This window comes from Dermacentor albipictus, chromosome 2, assembly GCF_038994185.2.
Source record: "Dermacentor albipictus isolate Rhodes 1998 colony chromosome 2, USDA_Dalb.pri_finalv2, whole genome shotgun sequence".
NCBI classification, from domain to species: Eukaryota; Metazoa; Arthropoda; class Arachnida; order Ixodida; family Ixodidae; genus Dermacentor; species Dermacentor albipictus.
The window spans coordinates 102,623,886-102,647,090 of NC_091822.1; the positions used below are offsets into that span (position 1 = coordinate 102,623,886).

A 23,205-nucleotide genomic window follows, 5' to 3' on the forward strand; every position below is an offset into this window, starting at 1 on the left:
GCATGGAGGTCTCCGCGCGCGCGAACTTTGAACCGGGTGGCCAGCGCGGTCGCTGGTTGGACCCCTCGGACGACCGTCGTGTGCTGACTTTGTATTGGGCCGTCTGAGTGACAATGGTTCCTCGGGGATTATAAAAGCAGCGACGCGCTGCCTGAAAAACAGGATCCGCCGACCCACCGGGAGACAGTGTCGCTCCCGACTGGGGTGAGATGTGTCACGCGTTTTCGCCGGACGTCGCCGTGCGAGAACAGTCGCGTTTGTTGTGAGCACTCGGCCCCAGTGCCGACCCGTTCATGTCCTGTATGATAACCTGTATATAATGTATAAAGTCCCTTTTGTTATTCTCATCGACGCCAGGCTCGGAGTCTTCGCTACCAACGCTCTGTCACGAAACGGGTGACGAGCGCTACGGGACCACAAAGCCGTAATCGGGGTGCAGCGGTGCAAATTCCGTAACAGTGGCGGCACCGGTTGGAAGTCGTAACAGTACACGCGCATCCTGGGTGTCTTGCCCCTGAACGGGGCCAGCACGATAGGGAAGTGGTCGGACCCCCAGGTGTCCGGTTGCGGTGTCCAAGTGTATCGGCAGCCCTCAGTGGCCAGGCTCACGTCAATTGCCGTGCTGATGGCACGGGATGTGCGCTGGATGAATAGTGGGAGCCCCGGTGTTTAGAACCTTCAGGCCCAGCTGGTTAACAACATCCACAACTCTGCTTCCTCGCCCGCAGCAGCGGCGACTGCCCCAGATGGTGTGGTGAGCATTGATGTCTCCGCAGAGGACGAAGTCTCTGCCGAGACGACGGGCTAGCTGCAGGAGGCATGAGGGATCCCAGGGCCGGCACGGTCGGATATACACGCTGGCCACAGTGGTGTCAACGTCTCCAAGACGCACACGAACAGCACAGCATTCGAGTGGTCCTCCAGTCAGATCCGCCACATCGACCTCAGCGTGCAGCACACCCGCCCGCACGTACACCGCACAGCGGGGAGGTCCCTGTGGATGTTGTTTGTTGAGACATGGGGTCGCCGTACAGGGTTGCAGCAGTGGAGTGAGGAGGTGGTGAGAATGTTAGCGAGGGGAATAGAGACGGAGAGAGGGAGCCAGTTTTGTGAGCTTTACCGCTACAACCAAGAATGGGGTAATCTTAGTTGCCGTCGCTTGGAGACGCTCAGAATATTTTTTTAGCGTTGTGCCAGATTCAATTCGTCTTAGTTAATCAATCATTTTCTGAATTATTATAATTACACAAAAAGTGTCAGTGAGAAAATTGAAGAGCGAAATGTAAAACTCCCGACACAGCTCGTTGTTGCTCAATACCTGCAGTCCTGGGTCTATGTTGTATCATGACAAGATAAAAAATACTCTGGCAGCAAGTACTTGAGCTACAGGTAAAAGATACTATAGCAATTATTGTATCTGACACGATAATTTCCATTTCTATCTTAAGATGGTTGGATACTTTTGCACATTTCTTATTATAGATCTGTAAAATGTGGCAGCAAACGCTTAGGGCTCATTCACACCGCCGACTTGAGGAGGTCGCGCGACCATTTGCGACTCGCAATCAAAAAGCGACCGAAGGCGACTGATGTTCACACCGGCAAGCCAAGCTGAGCGCGACCCGCAAGTCGCAATCCCGGAGATTATCGTTCTCAGCGAGAACTCCCGGAATCATCGCGCAAATTGAACGCGACGCCGGAGGAGGCCGGATGTAGACACACGAAAGATCACTTCCGGTGCGCCGCTGATTGGTTTATCAGTTTTGCGACCACGGTCGCGCGACTGAAAAATCGTGCAGAGAATGACTGGCCCAAAATGGTCGCTTTTCAAGAAAGGCGACCGTTTGCGACAATTTGCGACTGGTCGCTGTGCGACCAACTTGGTCGCGCGACCACTGTCAGTCGCCGGTGTGAATGAGCCCTTACGCACAAACATGTTTCCTTGCAAATATCTGAATTCCGACCAACCTTATTTTAGTTGAATGAAATGCGTCTTAGGACCTCAAAATTTTTCACGCTATATTGTTAAGGCCACTGTGTTGCAGGAAATCTGCTGTCGGCATTCGCAGAGTTGTTCGTGAGCGAAAATTGTGATATTTTAAATACATGTACTTACCACACCTTGCTATATGACATGCCCGACCATTCTACCATTAAAGCTGTTCATACCTTGTCTTACATTCCTGTCAAAGATGTTCCTCGGAATTCTGAGTATTGCTGGCCACAAACAAGTGTCATGAAAAAAAAACACCTACAACGCATGCCTTTGATATTAAACTTCTCAGACTGAAATATTAAAAGTTAAAACAACAACAAAATTGTGAAAATCATGATTTTTTTTGCACCGCTGTATACTACTTCTGGCATCGGCGCATGCAAGAGGCCGCGTTTCTACTAGAATGCTCGCCTTCGTCAGTAGCACTCGTTGCCAGAGTTTCCCGCTAAAGTTTACGGTCCCATAAGCTGCAGTCGCCGGGAAGCGTGAGAAGTAGTCAGGGATCTTTTAATGCTGTCACGTTCCACCCTTAAAGCCCTAGTTCTCCTCTTATTTGCTCAAATTATATTATTTTCATTCTGAAACAATTTAATGGGGCTGCTTTAGCTACGTAACATGACAGTTTTTTATATGCTGCCCTGCCCACGCTTTGTGATTGTCGCTGTAGTAAAAAGGGGAATCGCTGATCTGTTTGCCGACCAGCTAACGTGTCACCATTTAACTACAAGAACCTCAAGTTGAACTTTCTGTACGATGGCGTAAATAGCGCTGCGCAGTTTTAAAACTGCGCAGGTAATTACCTCGTCCGCATTGCCGCATTACGTTTCCGCAATACCGGATAACCGGAGAGGTATAGACTCACAACCACGTTGGTAGCGACCTCTTCTTGTGAAGCATCGTGTACACGAAGTACACATAAAGCTGCAATGACATGTTGTATTCTACTTATGTCATCGTGACCTCATCGCCTGCCGCCGCTGTCACTTGCATACAAGTTTGATTGCGCTGATGAAAGAATTTAGGCGGCCTTTAATTTTATTCGGGTAGCTTAGTGGCAGTAGTATCAACTTCAGAAGTGGATTTCAGCCAACGTTTATTGTTTAGTACGGCGATGTTGCGATAGCAGTATTTTCTATTTGAAGATAGCGATACATTCTTTCATGTATCGGAAATACAGGTACTAATACACGTCTTGCCAGATGTATCATAGGGCCGATATAAGGTACCCCAAAAGTATCTAAGATAATATCTATAATATATATGTACCTTCGATATTGCCAAACATTGCATACGCGCTACATAAGAGCATCTTTCCTAGTGTGAAATAAGCCCGCGAATACACGCAAAGTGCTTCGAGCGGCCAGTAGCGTGGCAATTTTAGTCGGATTGCGGGCTTTTTTCACGGCAATGGCAAAGCGAGTCAATAAATATCAACCTAACAGAAGGGTGACAAGAATGTTATGCGACAATACACATATAGCTTCACAAAAATGTTAGATAGTATATTCCGTCTGGAACTACAACCTTCATATATAAATATATGTTATTACGGGGGCAAGCGTTTCAAATGCGCACTCGAGATTTAAAGGGACACCCCACTGAGGGCTGTAGGGGCTGCGTGATTATTTCTATACCCGACGTGCCATTAAAGTTGCACGAGCGTTTGTTCCTTCGGGTCCCATGGGCATGCGAAACCGCTCGACTAACTTATATGTAGATGAAATTAAAGACCCGCAGCTCATACCGTATTGATTACGTACAGACGCTTGCAGCAGAATTAATTACAACGGAAGCGCTAAAAGGAAAAAAAAAAAGAACGCACCTCCAGTAACGACGGGTTTTGTCAACGCGCCCATGTCTTGAATGGGCCCACGCACCACAGCGACATTATCTTCCGTCAAGTTGATTTTTTCCAATATAGACGTAACTGTAAAAAATAAAAATGCTTGTTGCACAACCATTGCGAAAATTGCTGTCTCACTTTTTTTGAAAACTGCGGCTTAGCATGGCATGTGGATCTCCACTTGAATAAAGAATGTAAGTCAATTAAGCAGTGTATTTTCAAGCATTGCATTCTGATGAATAAAAAGATGTGATGACCAGTACGTTGCCCGTACTCGATCAGTCAGTAAAAGAACAGGGTAATCAATCAATCAGTCGAGGACGGGAGGGCAAGTCCACACAACTTTGCTCTTAAACAAAAGCTTTTGATCGGTGGCTCGTATCTAAATACATTCGAAGGAGACATATTTTCACGTGGTGGTGACGTTGAAGAACACAGTAGCAATACTATGAAGGACAAAACTAACTTTTATTGGGCGAACCTGTGACCACAAAAACAGGCTACACATATAGCACAACGATAGCGGCGAACACGGTCGGCGATCGTCGAAAATCTGATCAGCGGGTCAATCGCGTCGGCTTTTAACAGCAGTACGCTAATGTTCCAGACTAATCGTTGGGACCTGCGTGTCTGCCACAAAGTTCTACACCATTCGCATCCCGCGATGAAATCAGATAACACAAGGTTCGGCGACAACGGACAGCGGATAGAAGCATCGATAACATTCAAGAAACTTCGGATACATGCACGCGCGTCCCGCGCTGTGCGATAACATTTGTTAGGCCGCGAAACGTGGTCGCTCGATAAAGATAGGCAAGTGCGCGTTTCAGTATTTTCTCCCAGCAACTACTCCACCAAATGTGATGGAGTTTGCTGCATTAATAAGAAAAGGGTAAGTTCTAGTGAATCTTGATGGCAAATTTCGATTCATGCCGGTAAATGAAAAAAAGAATTGTCGAAAATGTAAATTAACAAAAAAACGACAATATCATGTTTGGTATCATAGGTTGCTTTTTTTAATGCCGTTAATAAACAAGGTATCTTGAACTTGGCGTACTCGTCGCTTATAACCTACCCCCTAATTTTATCAAATAAAACAAGGTCACTTGCAAAATACATAAGTACACCTTAGGAACCAAGGCACAAACGTTACGGTTTCTTTTAAAAAGCGTTAAAAGTGGCGTCTTACGCACAGATAACACTTAACACTGGAATGCGTGGCTGTTATTTTCGTAAGACACCATCTACGATGATGCAAAGAAATTTGGATAAATGAATGAATGAATGAATGAATGCGAGGCAAAGCAAACTCAGTGTACGAGGAACGCTGTGCATCGCAGATGAGCTCCTACATCTGACGATGCTGATAAAGGGAGAATCGAATTTATTCTTACGCTGATTCTCGTAGCGGTTGATTTCGACAGAAAGCCTTCGGATGTGGCTGCTGTCAACGCCATACTTTTGCAGCAGCATCAAGTGGATGCGTCTATTCTCCTTCGGTGATGTTTGCAAAATCGTTTGTCGCATAATAAGCCAATTCGTATCCGCGTTGTTTATGGACAACTGTATGAAAGTAGAAGAAGCAATAGCAATGTGACATTATAGTATACAAAGCCTGGATCTGACACCTATGTCATCACGACACACTGCGGAGCAAAGATGCACGTTTAGAGAAGAATATTGACACGCGCAACAGAAGGCTACACTCTGTAATCAAATCTATCGACTCGTTTTGCATAACTTCTCTCCAAAAATCTACCCACCAGTTTCGTTCCTTGACGAAAGACATTATTTTACAACTAACTTTATTGAAAACTCGAGGGAAATGCAAAGATCCTCTCTAGGCTGGTAAAAGTTTCAGTCACTCGTAGAATGAAATGAAATAAGAATACAGTTCACTTTGCTCATTTTCTGAGAAGCCGAGGCCTTACAGAAAGGAGTGGATAGTGTGAAATCAAAAATAGATCTTTTTATAAGTGCCGTTTGCTTACAACCACATATTAAGACTAGCTTTTCGAGTATGTCGGTATTGACGATAAAACAATGGAAGTGAGAAGGTGGTTGTAATAGGGCGCTCGTTGTGGGAGTGAAGCAGTTGCAACGCTGCTTAATGGCGCAGCATAGAGAAAAATAGTGAACTTATAATCGTTCCTAAAAAAATCCACTATGGTGGTAATAAAGGAGCGTCGCCTAAAGTAGGGATGTAATGATATATATTATAAAATAGACAAAGACGCGTGGTCCTACGACAATGTGGTAGGTTCGGCAAATAGATATTGTGTTTTACTTCAGTGGCATTTGCTTTGCCGAAATGCTTAGATAAAACAAAACGTGCTGCGCATTTCTTAATTGCTTCTGTGCCGAGATAAAGACAACTGGAATGAGGATTATGGCGATCAGTCATGACACGTGTGCGATTAATATGTATTGAAGTTTTTTCCCTAAATTTTTAAAGGCGCGAAAACCAACACCAGATGTTTTGAGGAACTGCAGTAACTCATGTAGATGCCAGTATCCACATAACAGTTTCAAAAGAGGAGTATCGTCGAAGTCCTCGTTTTGTGCCTGATGCTGCTAGTATAGCCTGAATCCGTACGAACAAGCCCAAATGAATATTGTGTTTTAGTTCATGCGGGAGCGCAGCCCGTCAGATGACATATAATACCTTGCTTTGAAATGAGGTCTATTCTACAAGGGCCATATATTCAAAAGGTGAGCAACGGCGAGCGCAAGTTTAAGTTCAGATCTTGTCTCGCACACTGTGTTATTAATTCTGCTTGCGCCTCAGCGTCCGTCGTCTTCAATATATTAGTAGTAAATTCGCTCCTGATTAAGTACTAAACAGACCACTCAATTTTTTTTTATTTGTAGCAACAAGCGAAATGCAGGGAACTGTCACAACTCTTGACCACTCTCATTAACGTGCATGTGTTTCTAGTCGCTTGACAACTTTTTATTGGCGTGAAGCAGAAAACGTCTATACCAGAACCTGTGCCACTGGAAGCCATGTTATCGTTTGCTGGCAGGATGTCAAAGAAAACATATAAATCTGTTAACCTGGTCACGTACCTCATACTAAATGCACGCTAACACAAGATATTTGAACTAAATTATTCAGCCTAATTAAGAAATTTCGGCATAGCGAATCTCACCATAACTGTTGAGCTAAAGTGTAGCAGCGAATCGATATTGCGATGAAACGTACTGCCACCGTCGAACAAGATATGAGGCGTTTATTAGACCGCGATTGCTCTTTCGCGCTTCCCTAGAAAAACTTGGGCCCATCCAGCGCTCGGGCCTATCCTGTGCGTGGCCTGCAAAATGCATGGCGCACCGGCTCGTGCAAACACTGAAGAGCACGTCACGCAGCAGCCGCACTCCTCTATTGCGTTTCTTTCTGGACGCGCTTCGCTATCTGGTGGCACTGCTGATAGGTGCACGTTTGGTCTCCGGGACAGGAAATGTGGCACGCCGGTGCCTGCGTAGGCTGAGGATTATTCTGCTATTCGCCGCACACTTTGTGGCACATATTCAGTGCTTAAATTGGGAAGCGGTTCTTCATAGAAGAGAGCCGAATGGCCAGTGCGCTCATGGCCCAGCTCCCTGAGCGTTGTCGGGGAAGGCGTTCATCGAAAAGCATCGCATACCCAGTGCACTTGTGGCGCAGCCCCTCATTACGTCGGCTTGCTTGCTGTCTTTGAGGACTCCTTGTGACAGCGTATGGCACCAGTCTGCTTCGATAAAATTTTTGGATAATTTTCTCTTTGTAAAGCGGCGCATTCCTAGTGGCACATAGTTGCACAAGCTGGTGTGAAACACCTTCATGGAACAGTGGCTCGAATGTACTATAACACAGTGAAATATTTAGCGCGCACAATTGACAAGGACACAGTCAAGGGAAACACACGAGCGCTGTGTCCTTGTCGAATGTGCGCGGCAAATATTTCACAAATGAATTTGTACCAACTCTCCCCACTATCAGTTCTGCTACTATTACACGTATAGGCAGTGACCCATGTTCTCGTCACACAGACCGAGTGGCACATTCACAGTGCTCCAAGTACGCGTGAGGGGTCTCTTTGAACAGCCGTGCCGACTGGTCGAGCATCTACAGCGACCCATGTCGGCATGAAAGAGCCTCGTTGAAGAACGGCAAGTATGTAGGCATTGGTATATATTCAGGCACCCAAGTTGGTCTGATGGTGCTTTCGAACCAGGTTATCTCGGCACAGCAGCCCAATGCGCTATCTATTCGACCACGTTCTGGGCAGTTACCCACGTAGGCGGGAATTCGGTTACATACATCAATACATACATACATACATCAATACATACATACATACATACATACATACATACATACATACATACATACATACATACATACATACATACATACATACATACATACATACATACATACATACATACATACATACATACATACATACATACATACATACATACATACATACATACATACACAGGCAGACAGACAGACAGACAGACAGACAGATAGATAGATAGATAGATAGATAGATAGATAGATAGATAGATAGATAGATAGATAGATAGATAGATAGATAGATAGATAGATAGATAGATAGATAGATAGATAGATAGATAGCCCATCAAAACTTCATTAGGTTCTCTAAAAAATGCAAACGCATTAAAATTGTAAAAGGAGGCCTCAAGGTTCACTGAATTGCTGTATTCTCGAATTGATTATGTTAGCAAAGGTTTAGGCCTATTTGAATTGTCCACATTAACCGACTGCCCAGAAAAGGGAAGGCTGACTCTTTTTCTCCCTGTCAGAAAGCTGCTGGAATGTGTAGCATACTACATAGTGTTCCGCAGAAAGTATAAAGTATTACTACATCTCCCCATTTAAATGTGCTTTCTTTAACAACAACAGAATACAACTGTTTACCTGTGTGACCAATCATCTTTGCAAAATTTTGCAGCACAATATTAAACCTTTTAGTTGTAGATAATAAAAGTGTGCCTGAATGCAAGTGGAGATATTTAGCAGTCGTATACGTAACCTCGTGCGCGTGTTTGTATTATGTTCTGATTTGAATTGCGGTATGCAGGCCTTTCTGAAAATTTATTCTACCAGAGCAATTCATTCAATTTTGCGTTTGCAATTCAAAAAATACAGGCATCTAGCAACGGCCTCGATAGCGAGCGGTGTCGCCAAAGAAACTAATAAACTTTAGTCTTGCACATCCAATGCAGTTTTGGAAACGATGGGACACGAGGCTTCCACGTTGCGGCAGATTAAATACTATGAAAACTTGGAGGACGCTGAAACATCGCTTTTAAGAGGAAGCTTTCGATCGGGTGCTCCTGTTTGAATACATGTAAAAGGAGATTTGTTTTTCTCGGCAACCACAGCACGAAATTTTACAACGTTTGCTGCATTTAAAAGAAAGCTTATCTAGTGAGTGTTGCTTCTGAATGTTTTATTTACGTCATCAATTTTTTATTAACAATTGGCAAAAATTGGCAATTGGCAAAACCGGGTGCGTCATTGTATGAATGGTACACAGTCTACACAGAAAGTAACACAGACAGTAAAACACAGAATGTTTTACAGTCTTCGTTAACTAGTCTGTACAATGATTATTCCTGCTAGAAGTGGTTTTATGCTTAATACTTTGTACTTGTAGATCACTATATTACTTTTGCAACATCATCTGCTGTTAGCATGCATGACTGATCTGACTGACTGATCTGAGTGTCGTACTTCTTTTTTTTTCTCCATACTGCTGATTTCTTAATATGCAAGCTAACTTGCTCTGGTTTATCAATTTTTGTGTTTGTTTCTTTTGCGTTATTTTATTCGTCTGATTCTGCTTTATTGTTATCATTTCCGCATGCACTGTTGTTCCCCCTACTGCTACCATAAAATTGGTTTTAGGACTTAGTCAAGCTGCTGACGCATCTTTTTCCTCAACACCTGTCCATATTCAAATGTATATTGTATATGCGAAACAAAGCACTTACACTTACACACGCTGGAACGGGCCTTTGTGTTTGAGTTTCCACGTAAGGGAATTGTTTTCTCGTGTATTCAAATTACAGTACGATGCCATCATGTGTGCAGGTTGTAAGTCGCACCTAAGAATTTCTCTGACGCATTCAGTAACGCATTTCCGCCATGCGGAGGGCCTGCGTCTTTTGGCATGCATGGTGCGGAATGATTTTTATTTCACAAGACCGTGGGCACTGGCGCCAAACTCCGACGCAGTATTTGCGGTGGTATGGGGCCGCTAATGCTATTGCGTTAAAACTAGCCATAGATGCAACTGTACATGACTCCATGCCATCCGTGAGATTGTGCGGTTTGATGTGTGGACAGCTGTGTTGACAAAGTATTACTTCGCAAGGATTCCAGCTGCAAGGCGCGCGCCACCAATCAGAGCCGTTTCGCTCCCGCCGGGGAGGGAAAGGGTAGGAGTGGGTTTCGTGCGCGATCCGACGAGTTCGTTTCCGTTTGTTTCAGTCTCGGCAAACGAATGGTGCGACCACGCGTTGAGCGTTGCCCCGGGGAACAGGCAGCCTTCGACGAGCGGCGGCGAGAACTCGTCCGTGAAAGTGCTCGCCATCGGCGCGCCGACTAAGCCGTTGGAATTACACCCATCCTAGGCAACGCGAAAGGAAGGAAAATATATAGAGCAGAGGGAGCGGGATGCCGAAGCAATCGGGCACCGTAACTCGTGGGTTAAACGTTACGAAGGTCAGGGACACGAACTACACACTTCGTTTACCGAAAATTTTCGGTATAGTTAGGTTCGGTCATTTTTTATTAATGCCTCAGCATTCTTTGGTGAGCTCCCCTGCCCTGTCGCACGAAAAGTGTAAGGCCTTGTATACGCACAAGTATGCGTAGCTTCCAAGGTTAACATATCTAATGGTTATGATAGAGTAAACGTAGCTGATTGGTAGATTTTAAGCGGTAAGGAACAATTTAAAACATAAGAATTTAATAAAACGAAGATACTCATACAGATACAAAGAGCACCTTAATGCATGAGGCAGCTTATAGTAGGGGTGGGCCAACTGAAATTTGTGGCTGGGCCAACTTGAAATGTCGCGCCGATCATGTTATATTAGGGGGTCAGCCAACTTGAAATTTGAAGGAGGGTGAACAGAAGCTTAGGGTTACGCGAAGTTCAAATCGCGGAGTGGGAAAACTGAAATTTAGGGGTGGGCCAACATAAACAAGGGGGTAAGTGAACTTGAAATTTGAGGGTGGCCTAACTTAATATTGAGGGTGGGCCAACGTAAAATTTGGACGTGGGCCAAGCTAAATTATAGGGAGAGCCAATATGAAATTTGCAGGGGAGTCAAGTTGAAACCTTGGGTGGGCAAAGTTAACACTATGAGGGCAGGCCAACCTAAATTTGTGGGTGGGCCAACTTAAAGTTTAGGATAGATAAAATTTGGGGGTGGACAGACTTAAATTTGAGGATGAGCAAACTTGAAATGAGGGGTGGGCCAACTTAAGTTAGAGGGGTCTGCAAACTTGAAATTCGGACTCAGGATAAATTACATTTGCAGGTGGGTAAACTTGAAATCGGAACGTGTGCCAACTGAAGCTGATGCTGGGTCAAGTTGAAATCTGGCAGTAGGCAAACTGCAGTTTGGGGTTGGGCCAACCCCAAACTTGTGGGCAAACTTGAATTTGTAGGGTGGCTCGACTTAAGGTTGTCATTAGGCCAGCTAAAGTTCGAGGTAGGGCCAATGTAAAATTGGGGGGCGAGCAAACTTTGTTTCGGGGTGGACCAAGTTAAAATCTGGAGATGGGCCTAGTTGAAATCTGTGGATGGGCAAACATAAAGTTGTGCCTCGGCCAAATTGAAATTTTGGGGGTCTGATAACTTACATATGGCAGTGGGCCGATTTGAAATTACATGTGGGCCAACCTAATATTTGGGGTAGCCCGCTGTCTAACTGAACGCTTCTCAGCGTGCTTGCAGTTATGAGCACCTCAAGAGCGAGCGAACGTGCCAAAACCCCTGAGTGTTTTCACTGGGCCTTACCAAGCGCAGTGAGAAAGTAGGCGATAGCTTGCGTGAGCAAGGAACGCTCGTAGAGGGAAAGAGCGATTGTGAATAGGAAGATACGCTTGTGATAGGAAGATACAACGATGGTTACACGGCATCGCGGCGATTCCCTCTCCACTCACGGAACGCCTTACGCGCTACTGCGGCCCGGCTGGTGCTCCCTTTCAACCACTTTGTTTCGTCGAGGTGCGTTCGTGTCCTACTTCTCGCTCTAATAGTATGGTTGCATCGAAAAGGCAGTATGCGGCGAGAAAATCTTACAATTGCCTACTACAGGCTAAGAATTCTCTGCCACCGTAAGCTCCATGGGTAGACAGCGCATAAGCTAAGGAAAGGAAGTAAGCGAAAGTAAGCAAAAACGAAGTCACGGCCGAGCCAAACACTAGTTGCGCATTCATAGACAATTCTCAGAATTTCTGTAGCTTTTTACACAATCAATTTACACACTCATGACGAGGGACAAACTCCTTCCCATTGGCTGCGCCATTCCGTGTGCAGCGACGCGCACACTAGGCACACTTTCAGTCAACGGCAACCGTCGAGTCATCGTGGCTTCGGGCGAGCGTGTTCGTCTTGCACACTGGAGTCACTAATTCAATTCCCAACCAGGCCGGAATTTGCAATTTTTTGCGAGGATATTAATTTACATTCGTTACAGGAACCTTGCTAGCACTTTGGTGATAATCCGAGCATATGTGACGTCGGCTGTCTGCCATGTATGGCGACTTCTTTCGGTCACGCTGACTACGACTGATTTTTGAGAGTAGTGAGGCATGTAATACCTTCGCAATAAAAACATGCGAAGTGCATTTCAAACCAAACTAATGGTCGAGATTCACACCCTCCCCACATATAAACAAACAGTTTATAGGTCTTCGTCGTTTACAAGGTGTCCTAGCTATCATGCACCAAGATTTATTATATGCATATGCCTCGTAGCTGGACAGAAGCTAGGTATTGTTTCCTGGCGCTTGGAGCAATTCAGATTATTTTTGCACTCCGCCTCAAGTCTTAATGCAACTACTCAAACATTACAATTAATCGAAAAGTGCTAATGAGAACATTGTAGAGCAACATGAAAAATTCCTGGTACAGCTTTTTGCCGCTGAATACGCACTACATAAAAGTATTTGTCCAAGCGTGAAAGAAGTCCGCGATTACATGCATAATTGCCGAGTGACAGGCCGCTCGAGGCACTTTCAGATCATCCGTTTTGAGATCATCCGGGCTACCAGTGGAAGCGCAAGAGAATACCAGCTTTGGGCCTCAGTCCTTTGTACAGGACCGTGTTACATATGCTCGTCTCTGCACCAAAGAAGTTACGAAAGTATGGCTTGCGAGTTCTTCCCAATGCTTTTGCCCACTAGCACTCAACTTTTAACTTCAAGTACGTTGAAGTTTTATTTGTTATTTCCAAAAGCTACATTCAAAAGGCAGATACCGGGCACCAGACTTGATTTGTCATCTTTTTGCGCTGAGACAGCGTTGCATGTGCTCTTTTGAACACCACCGATAGGTGAATTCCGCAGCGCGGGTTTTGCGTCAGCTCGAGAGTGGCGTCACGTTGCATGGAGCTTCCTTCACGCGCTTTGATTCATCTAGCTGGGCAGTGCGTGTTGTCTCCCTGGCGTCTTTCGCTGCCTGTTGTTCCGCCTTCATCAGTTTTTTTCTACCTAGGCAGCATCTATATGGACCAGTGAATAGTATGACGTGGTGCGGTGTGATGTGGGCATGTATGTATGTACATACATACATACATGCTCACATGTAGCACGTTGCGAACATGTATTACACACAGTTTAAGATAGTGGCTAGTACGATCTCCAACAAATCTGCTTGGCCAGCTGTCATTTCATGCTTGCATCTACTCTTCATTACGGTAGAGGCAGCAGATTTGATAAACGTTCAGTCAGAAGTCAACAAAATTCTTCGCAAAGGGTTCACCGAACCATCAGCCAGCCTTTGGGCTTCGCCTGTCATCCGTGTAAAAAAAAATATAGTACCGGGCGTTTTTGCGTCAATTAGCACCATTTAAACTTGATCACGCGAAAAGATGTCTATCCACTACCGCGCATTGATGACGCCTTGGACTGCTGGCATGGAGCTAAATACTTCTCGTCCATTGATTGTCAGTCCAGCTACTGGCAGATATCAGTTGATGAAATGGACCGCGAGAAGACGGCCTTCATCACACTTGATGGTTTATATTAGTTCGAAGTCATGCCCTATGGTCTATTCAATGCTCCTGCTACATTTGACCGTATGATGGACTCTATTCTGTGATGCTACAAATGGACCACCTGTCTGTTATCTTGACGACGTTATTGCTTTTTCTCCCACGTTCGGCATCCACCTTACCCGGTTCGTTGCAAATCTTGCGGCCTTCCGAAAAGCCGGCCTCCAACTGAACTCCATGAGACTTCAATTCGGCAGACGTCAGATTACTGTGTTGGGACAGCTTGTTGACGCCACAAGTGTACAACTTGATCCGGAAAAAGTTCACACCGTTCGCAGTTTCCCTGTCCCACGTTCTGCTTCTGACGTGCGCTGCTTTGTCGGCCGATGTTATTACTTTCGCCATTTCGTCGGAAACTTCGCCGAAGTTGCTCGGCCTTTCACAGATCCCATTTAGAACACGCCGTTCTCATGGGACCGTGTGAGAGCTCACGCGTTCGCCGCTCTCATCAAGTTCCTCACCACCCCTCCCATACTTGCCCACTTTGATCCATCTGCACCGACCGAAGTCCATGCTGACACAGGCGGGCAAAGCATCGGCGCTGTTCTCGCTCAACAGCTGAATGGTAGCGAGTGCGTTATAGCTTACACCAGCCGCCTGATATCAGCTGCTGAGATAAATTACTGCATCACCGAGCGGCGGCGCTTGGCTTTAGATTGGGCTGTCACCAAGTTCCAGCCAAATATCTACGGCTGCACGTTTTTGGTCGTTCCAGACCAGCACGCACTCTGCTGGCTGTCTATCCTCCGGGGCCCACAGGAAGGCTTGGGCGCTGGGCTTTGCGGCTCCAGGAATTTTCGTTTGTTGTAAACTATAAGTCTGGGCATCTGCACAAGAACGCTGACTGCCTCTCTCGTCACCCCGTGCATCCTCCCGATTATGCTGTGCAAGATCCGGTGACCTGCGTGATGGCGTTGAGTGACATGACCTACGTGCGCACTGCATGACAACGCCACTCATCGTTACAGTCCTTCATCAGCGGAGTGCAATCTAGCAGAACCGACAGCACGCGCGCATATTCGTGCTGCACGAAGGCATCCTCTACCTCCGTAATATCAACGCTGAGGGCCCTGAGTTGTTCCTTGTCGTTCCCCGTCAACTGCCATCCGTCGTTCTGGCACAACTGCACGATGCACTGATGGCGGGACAACTTGGAGTTTTGCGTACATCCGAGCACGTACGACGCCTGTTCTGGCCGGGACTCTATCACTCTGTGCGTCGTTATGTCGCAACTTGCCAATTGTGTCATCGCCAGGTTAAACCTCCCCTGCAACCTGTCGGACGACTCCATCCAATTGCAGTTCCCCCTGAACCTTTCTTTCGCGTAGGCCTTGACCAGCTTGGCCCTTTTCCGTTGACGACTAGAGGGAATAAGTGGATCACTGTCGCTACTGATCACGCGATACGGTACGCGACAACAAAGGCCTTGCTAACTGGTTGTGCAACCGACGTCACCAGTTCTCTCATTCACGACGTCGTTCTGCAGCACGGTGCGCGTCGACAGTTACAGACCGCGGCTGCTCGTTCTGATGTCGAGTTGTGGATGACCTCCTCCACTCTTGCGCCACTGAACACAAGCTGTCCACCACCTACCACACACAAACGAACAGTCTTACGAAACGGCTGAACCGAACACTCACAGAGATACTGTCGATATACGTTTCCAACGACCACCGCGACAGGGACGCCATGCTGGCCTACATGACATTCGCGTACAACTCCTCCCGACATGACACCGCAATTTATTCACCCTTTTATCTTTTGCATGGTCGCAACCACACATTGCGTTCGACACCATCCTACCTTCTGTACCGCGCGTTTCCACTGAGTACGCTCTTGAAGCCATCGATCGCGCTCACATGGCCCGTATAGTAGCCCGATCTGGTTCATTAGCCTCGCAGCATATGCCAAAAGAGCGTTACGACCGGTGTCATCGAGATGTTCAGTTAGTCCCGCGTGCTTGGATGCTCCTTTAGTCACCATTTCGTCCGGTCGGCCTCTCCGAGAAGCTTCTCTCTCGCTACACAAGGCCTTATCAAGTCCTACGTCAAGTTAACGTCGTCAATTACGACATCGCGCTGTTACAATTTCATCCATCCTCAAACCCGCCTGTTGACATCATGCACGTTTCGCGGCTGAAGCCTACATCGCTCGCAGATCTTCACCTACAATGCGTCTAGAGGGCGCTTTAGCTCACGGGGGTTCTTTTACGGAGGGATAAAAAAAGAGAGGAAGAAGAAGATCGCGAGACGCTGGCTGCTGCGTTTTGTTGCTAGTCCGCCATCTCAACCCCATTGACACTGCTTGTATATAGATTGTAAAGACAGAATGTCTATGTTACCAACATCCCCGTAACATATATTCGGCAATTGGAATAGCTGGATAGTTACGCTTGTGGGTAAAAATAATAACTACTACTTACAGGTAGTTGCCAGATAACGCCAAGAACCAGATACTCACATGGACTAAACGCCTGTTGTTTACCACGGTGTCGTTATCCAACAATAACGAAATAAAGACTGGGATGCCGATGTCGAGTGATAGGCGCACCAGCATGTCCACCCCGTCAAATTGGTCAGAAGCTGTCAGATTATTCAGGTCCAGGCCAAGTGAAGTCATCCACGCTGTGAGCTCTTTGGTCTGCGCAGACGAGAAGACAGTGCCACTCTTCCTCTCCATCTTGGGTGCGCGTTTGTTCATACACATTGTTCCTAATATTGGACAATGACCTCAGTGGAAATATGGACCATTTTCATTGCTTAAAAGCAAGTATATGCCATCCGCAATCGAGCTAAGATGCCGTATAAGACATTTTCTTCATGTTATTTAATTACTTGCAAATTCTCAAGACTGGGTAATTAGTTGTCAACTCTCATGTTGTGAATGAATTGTGCACGAGATGACACATATAAATTTAGACATTTACAGCAATACATTGTCATCCTTTTTAAGAGGCAGCGTTAGCTCTGAGGTTTCTATCTAAATAGATGGGAATGAAGAAATCGTTTTGCTTGGCCGCCATTGCGAGCGATTTTGTAAGGTTCATTCAATTTGAAAGAAAGGTTAAAATCTAATGACCGTTCCAAGCACATTTTTATATTGGTTCTCAATTGTCAAAAATTGCTAATTCTACAAAAACGAAGCTATCATATTTACTGTTCAATGACTTTACAATCACAAAGTATATCACAATTCTGAAAATTGTATCTCGTACTAGATTATTTGACATACAGCAGTGCTGCACACGGACTGTGCTGTGTTTTCGATAAGGTTTTTCTTGATGTCGGCGTGTCTTAAGCGAAGCGCACTGTGCGTTGCCTCATAACTCTCCATTAGGGACATTTTAGCCTGTGTGCATAAAGGTTTATTGATGTTAGACACCGGATACGTGTGCTCATGCAGCATGACCTTTGTTGCATTTCTGAGAAAATCGATCTCTTTCGCAAACAAAACTGACTGATTAGGTAGGTTTCGCATTCACAAATCCAGGCCATGTGACTGCCTGAGTGCACGCTCTTCAAGCCATTTCCCAGTATTTTCTATCGCTGTGTATTTATTAGTAATATTCATAAGGGAGATAAATAAATAATTACCTTCTTCCTGAGGTTTCTTAAGCTGATCTTTGTTTGTCATATAAAAATTCAATTTGCATGCTATATTATGCACTCATGAGCGATCTGAGGACCGTCATCAATGAATCGAACATCTGTCATGCTGTAGCTGCACCGCTCATGCTGACTGAGTGTAAATGCACGGTTATTTTGCGACTCATACATGCATACACAACATATATGCTAAGGTGGAATGCTGCATGGTACACACTTAAGTGAAAAGGGTCACCAACACTGCATCAAAACCAACAAACACTGACATCAAGGGCAACATAGTCGAAATTACTTAATTGTGCCTAATAAGTGAAATAAAGAAATGATAAATTAGTAGAAATGAAAGATGACGAAAATACAGCTTCCCGCATGTGGGGCACGATCCCACAACCTTCGCTTTTCGCGTGCGAACCGCGGGAGTGTTCTACTAGGAAACATAAATGCCCAAGAAAGTGGATGGGGAAACGGCGCCGCGGTAGATCAATCGGTAGAGCATCGCACGCGAAATGCGAAGGCTGTGGGATCGGTCGCCACGTGCGGCAAGTTCTTTTTTCATCCACTTTCACTTCCATTTTTTGCCGTTTATTTCATTTATTATGCACAACTAAGTAAATTCTGCTATGTTGTCCTTGGTGTGAGTGTTTGTTGACTTCTGAAGATGTGCCTAATACAATTCGGGCCCCTCGGTTAAGCCTCCTTCTTCTCGTTTATCACACAACGACGGTCTAAAATTCGGCAGTATTGATGACTTCAGGTAGCATGTGTGGGTTTATTGAAGGGTTGCCTGTACCCAAAAAGATCACGTTCTCGTGACGCCTACGGCAGAACGGATGTTACGTATATATATACACACACACACACACACACATATATATATATATATATATATATATATATATATATATATATATACAGTAAAAGCTCGTTAATTCGAACCGCAAGGGGAAGCCGCTTCAGTTCGCATTAACGAAAGTTCGAACTAACGAAAGTGAAGGAGAGCAACAGTACACTGCGATTTGGAAGCAGTAGGGCATGTCAGAAAGTGATGGCGTGTGCCGCGGGCACACGCCATCTTCAAGTCGAAGCTCTGGGTCCGACTGTGCGACACCACCGATGTGCACCGAAACGAATGTTAGCCGAGGCTTAACACCATCACAATGAATCGCGACGGCCGATACCTCCTAAGCTGAAAACAGAGGTGCACAACCGATGAAGACTGCCGAGACAAAGACGCTGAACATGTGAAGGTGGCGAATGTCCTGATTCGTTGGTTCTTGATTGCAAGCGCAGCTGCGACGTACTTGATTCGCTGTGTTTTGGCGCTTGCCGTGCCATCTCCGCACAACATTAGCAGCTGTACAAGATTTGCAAAGCCTCCGAGATTCGCAACGGGCAAGAAGTCTCGGAGGTTACGTAGAACGGAGAGGCGGCAGCCGCCGCTGCCTTCTGGCTGACCCCGCGTCCGTTAGATTTTTTTCCGATTTTGCCTTCTGTCGCCGTTCTCTCCGTTTCGGAGGCAATACAGCCTTGTGTGTAGGCAGTAGACGCGTTTCTCTGGCCGTGTGCCAGGCGAGCGTAGTTCGAATTATCCGTGAGGGAACCTTCTCGCGTTCGAATTAACGGACTTTTTTATACATAGACTTCTGTGGAGCTTGGCCCGACCAAATCGTACAGTTCGAATTATCCATAAGTTCGAGTTATTGAAGTTCGAATAAACGAGCTTTCACTATATATATATATATATATATATATATATATATATATATATATATATATATATATATATATATATATATATATATATCACGAGGTCGCGGGATCGAATCCCGGCCACGGCGGCCGCATTTCGATGGGGGTGAAATGCGAAAACACCCGTGTGCTTAGATTGAGGTGCACGTTAAAGAACCCCAGGTGGTCAAAATTTCCGCAGTCCTCCACTACGGCGTGCCTCATAATCAGAAAGTAGTTTTGGCATGTAAAACCCCCTAATTTTTTTTTTTTGCTTAGAGCGTGTGAGAAGTACCGCTGTAAAATGAAAAAGTCAGATGCATATTTAATATAAGTAGCACGTTATGGCTTACTACAGCAGTTATGTGTGCGTCTGTGACGCGAAACAGTAGCATTTCCTCGCACGTGTGCCAGGTATTGCAGTGGCATATGCCGTGCTCACCTCGTCACGCTTGGAGGTGACCATCGACATGCAGGATTTGAAGAGAGCCACCGCTTTCTGCCAGGCAGACTGTCCGGTGGCCGGGACAGTAGTGGCATGAGCGGCAGATTGGGCTATCCGCGCGATCTCGAATATCATCTGCGCATGACACGGGCAGGGGCTATTGTCTCATCAATGAATCAGTTCAATATTTATTTAGTTAGCTGGATGTCACAACAAAAGAAATAGTGACTTGCTTCAGGTTCAACTTGCTCTAATTTCGGTCGCGTTAAGTTCTGTTACAGCAAAACAACAGTTTTTATCTCTTCGCAAACTCAGGAACCTGTCGGGCGCGGTAGATTTTATGTGTAGCGCTATCAACTCGTCAAGTTTTATGACCAAGAAACATAATCGGGCTCATTGGAACACGAGACACGGCAAATCATGTTTAACGTGAGTAAATATTGCTGAAGTCTATTTTTATGAAGCTATACCTGATATGCACGCAAAAAAGTCGACGTTTTACCGGAATGACGAAACATCGCTTGCGATAGAGAATTAGTGGACAGCTATATGAAGTAAGTATAGCAGCCTTACCGGCCGTGTAAACTTAGAGCCATTCACTTGCTAACTGAATTAAGAAGTGTGGTGTCAGCGAGCACAAGCAAACACGAACACATCACAGTTGATGAGCACGGACACTCATTGCAAAACACATGACGCTGGTGTGAGCAAGTGCGGCAGCAGCAGCGAGCGAAGTCACCTTACAGCGGTCTATCGCTTCAGTGCAAGAGCGGCAAGAGCACAGCGTGGGTAAAGGTATGAGCCGTCTCCTGGTCCCTTTCAAGATAGGGCGCTTGATGGGCAGCCGTGATGTTACGTGCAAATTATATTTTATGGGGGGTCTGTGTGTCCTCGGGCACAAAACTGGGTGCAACACTTGAACACAGTTTTCGATTTAACACCATCCCAGTAATTTTTGCGACGACTTCATGGAAAATGAAGCGCAATGAAGTCAACACTCCCTTAGGAAGTGCGCAGCGTTTTTTGCTATAATGGTTAACATTATGAATGTATTAAAATGATAAGAATTAATTTTTTGTATATATAAAGACAGAAGCAAGACGCAAGGATCCTGACGTTTGTCTAAGCGAGCGCAGCTCCACGCATGTTGATTTGCAAGCAGCACACTAAGTACATTTTCATCTTATTTTTGGTGTCTACTATAGCAGGCTTTCTTTGTGGCGTCAAGACAGCGTGAAGTCACATTGCATTAAATCAAAGAACTAGGAAATTTTCTTCTAGCAAAGAAAGAAAGCAATTGTCATTTCCCTCCGCTTGCTGTTTCTTTTTTCCATGATCATATGAGAACATTGAGGCCTTTTTTCAAAGCATCAAAGATGGTTCATCTTTCCTTCTCCTTCGTCGATCTTTCGCATCTGCATGGGGCGCAGAGTCGTTGTGTTGGCTAAAGGCGAATGAAAACTTGGGAGCAAGCATACTGTTGCACGCAACTCGGAGAGCGCTGTACTCTGCTTGACTAGGTGCCAGATGTGCGATGAACTATGGCACGGAGTAAAAGAATTGTTTTATTGTTTAAAGCTGCGGTCTCCATTCTCTGAGAACGTGACTCTATTTATTATGGACGGCAGTGTTACATTGTGCCCACCATAACATCTCTGGTTGTGCCACTGCTCATTTCATAATTTGAGGATCACATCTGCATACACGATTCTCTGTAGGGATGAAAACACACAGAATTAAGGCAACGTTTTATTTTGATACTTTATATATCCACTAAAAATATTAACGTGGCAAGCACATTTTGATGTGACATGCAGTCACAAAATGCTCAGTTTACGCTTGTAACCCTCAGAGGAAGGATGACATATCTCTTGTTATGACATAACTCTGAAGCACCAGCTGATGTAAGTTCACAGCAAATGCGCTTGACAACTCACCGAGTTCGTACGTATAAGTACTAGAGCACATTCGCGTTGTGTTCGAGAACAGCTACAGAAGACATAAAAGCAAACGTATAATCACACGCCTTCAATACTTAAGAAAAAACAGGTCAGTTTTATTCAGTCTAAATTATGAATTCATCATGCGCTTTCATGAGAAGCCAACAAACAAAGACACAAAGAAAAATATAGGGGAAATTTCTTGTACTTATGAATTGAATTAAACAAATGATGAATTACTGAAAATAGAAGTGGATGAAAAAACTCATTACCCTACCACTTTTTGAAGGATGACCAGCGAAGCTGTGTATGTAGGCCCCTTAATGGCGAACTGCATCTCCACGGCGGGTCGGCCCAGCGTTGCACTAACTTCGGGATTGGTCCACGTATGGGAAGTGCTTAACGCGTGCTTCACCTCCGCCGCGGGTCTGCACGGTATTGCACTATCTTCGGGATAGACCCACGTATCGGGAGTGCTTAACGCCTGCTTCACCTCCGCCGCGGGTCGGGCCGCTATTTGACTATCTTCGGGATCGGCCCACGTATGGGGAGTGCCCAACGCCCCGGCATTGCACTATCTTTGCAGTCGGCCCACATATGGGGAGTGCTTAACGCCTGCTTCACCTCCGCCGCGGGTCGTTCCGCTACTGCACCATCTTCGGGATCGGTCCACATATAGGGAGTGCTTAACGCCCCGGAATTGCACTATCTTCAGATCGGCCCACGTATGGGGAGTGCTTAACGCCTGCTTCACCTCCGCCGCAGGTCGGGCCGGTATTGCACTAACTTCGGGATGTGCCGCCGTATGGGGAGTGCTTGATTGTTGTGTTCATATAGGAGGTTTTGGCCAAGTATGCACCAGAGTGGCCAATCCTGCTCTGGGGAGGGAGTGCGTTACCGGTTCTGGTCACCGGGGTCAGGCCACACTCCAGGCCTGTTTATGCAATTTTATCAACACGCGGATTTTTTTTTAATCAGGTGGAAAATCGCGCGGCACCGGGACTCGAACCACGGACGTCGTGCAGGCGAGCGGGTGTTCTACCTCTACGCCACCGCTGCTCGTTAACGCTTAACGCCTGCTTCACCTTCACCGCAAGTCACCCCGGGCGGCATTGCACTATCTTCAGGATCGGCCCACGTATGGGGAGGGCTTAACGCGTGCTCATCCTCCGCTGCGGGTCGCCTCGGCATTGCACTATATTCAGTATGGGCCTTTGTCTGGTGAGTGCTTAACGCTTGCTGCACCTCCGCTACGCGTCCGCCCAGAATCGCTCAATTTCCATGATCTGCCACATAGGGGTGTTTTTTGCTTACGACAAGAAAATTTCCTTGGATGATAA

At 45.8% G+C, this 23,205-nt stretch overlaps 1 protein-coding gene across 8 annotated transcripts in view; it reads right to left on the bottom strand.

Moving 5' to 3' along the window:
* Positions 1 to 23,205, bottom strand: part of LOC135911688 (neprilysin-1-like) — a 346,542-nt gene that overhangs the window by 301,083 nt on the left and 22,254 nt on the right. For all 8 annotated transcript variants that reach the window (XM_065444035.1, XM_065444039.1, XM_065444037.1 and 5 more), the window contains 4 exons: positions 19,923 to 20,060; positions 16,608 to 16,787; positions 5,234 to 5,402; positions 3,819 to 3,923 (listed from right to left, as the gene is read on the bottom strand). In XM_065444035.1, coding sequence (XP_065300107.1) covers positions 3,819 to 3,923; positions 5,234 to 5,402; positions 16,608 to 16,787; positions 19,923 to 20,060 — 592 coding nt within the window. The remainder of the gene's footprint in view (positions 1 to 3,818; positions 3,924 to 5,233; positions 5,403 to 16,607; positions 16,788 to 19,922; positions 20,061 to 23,205) is intronic.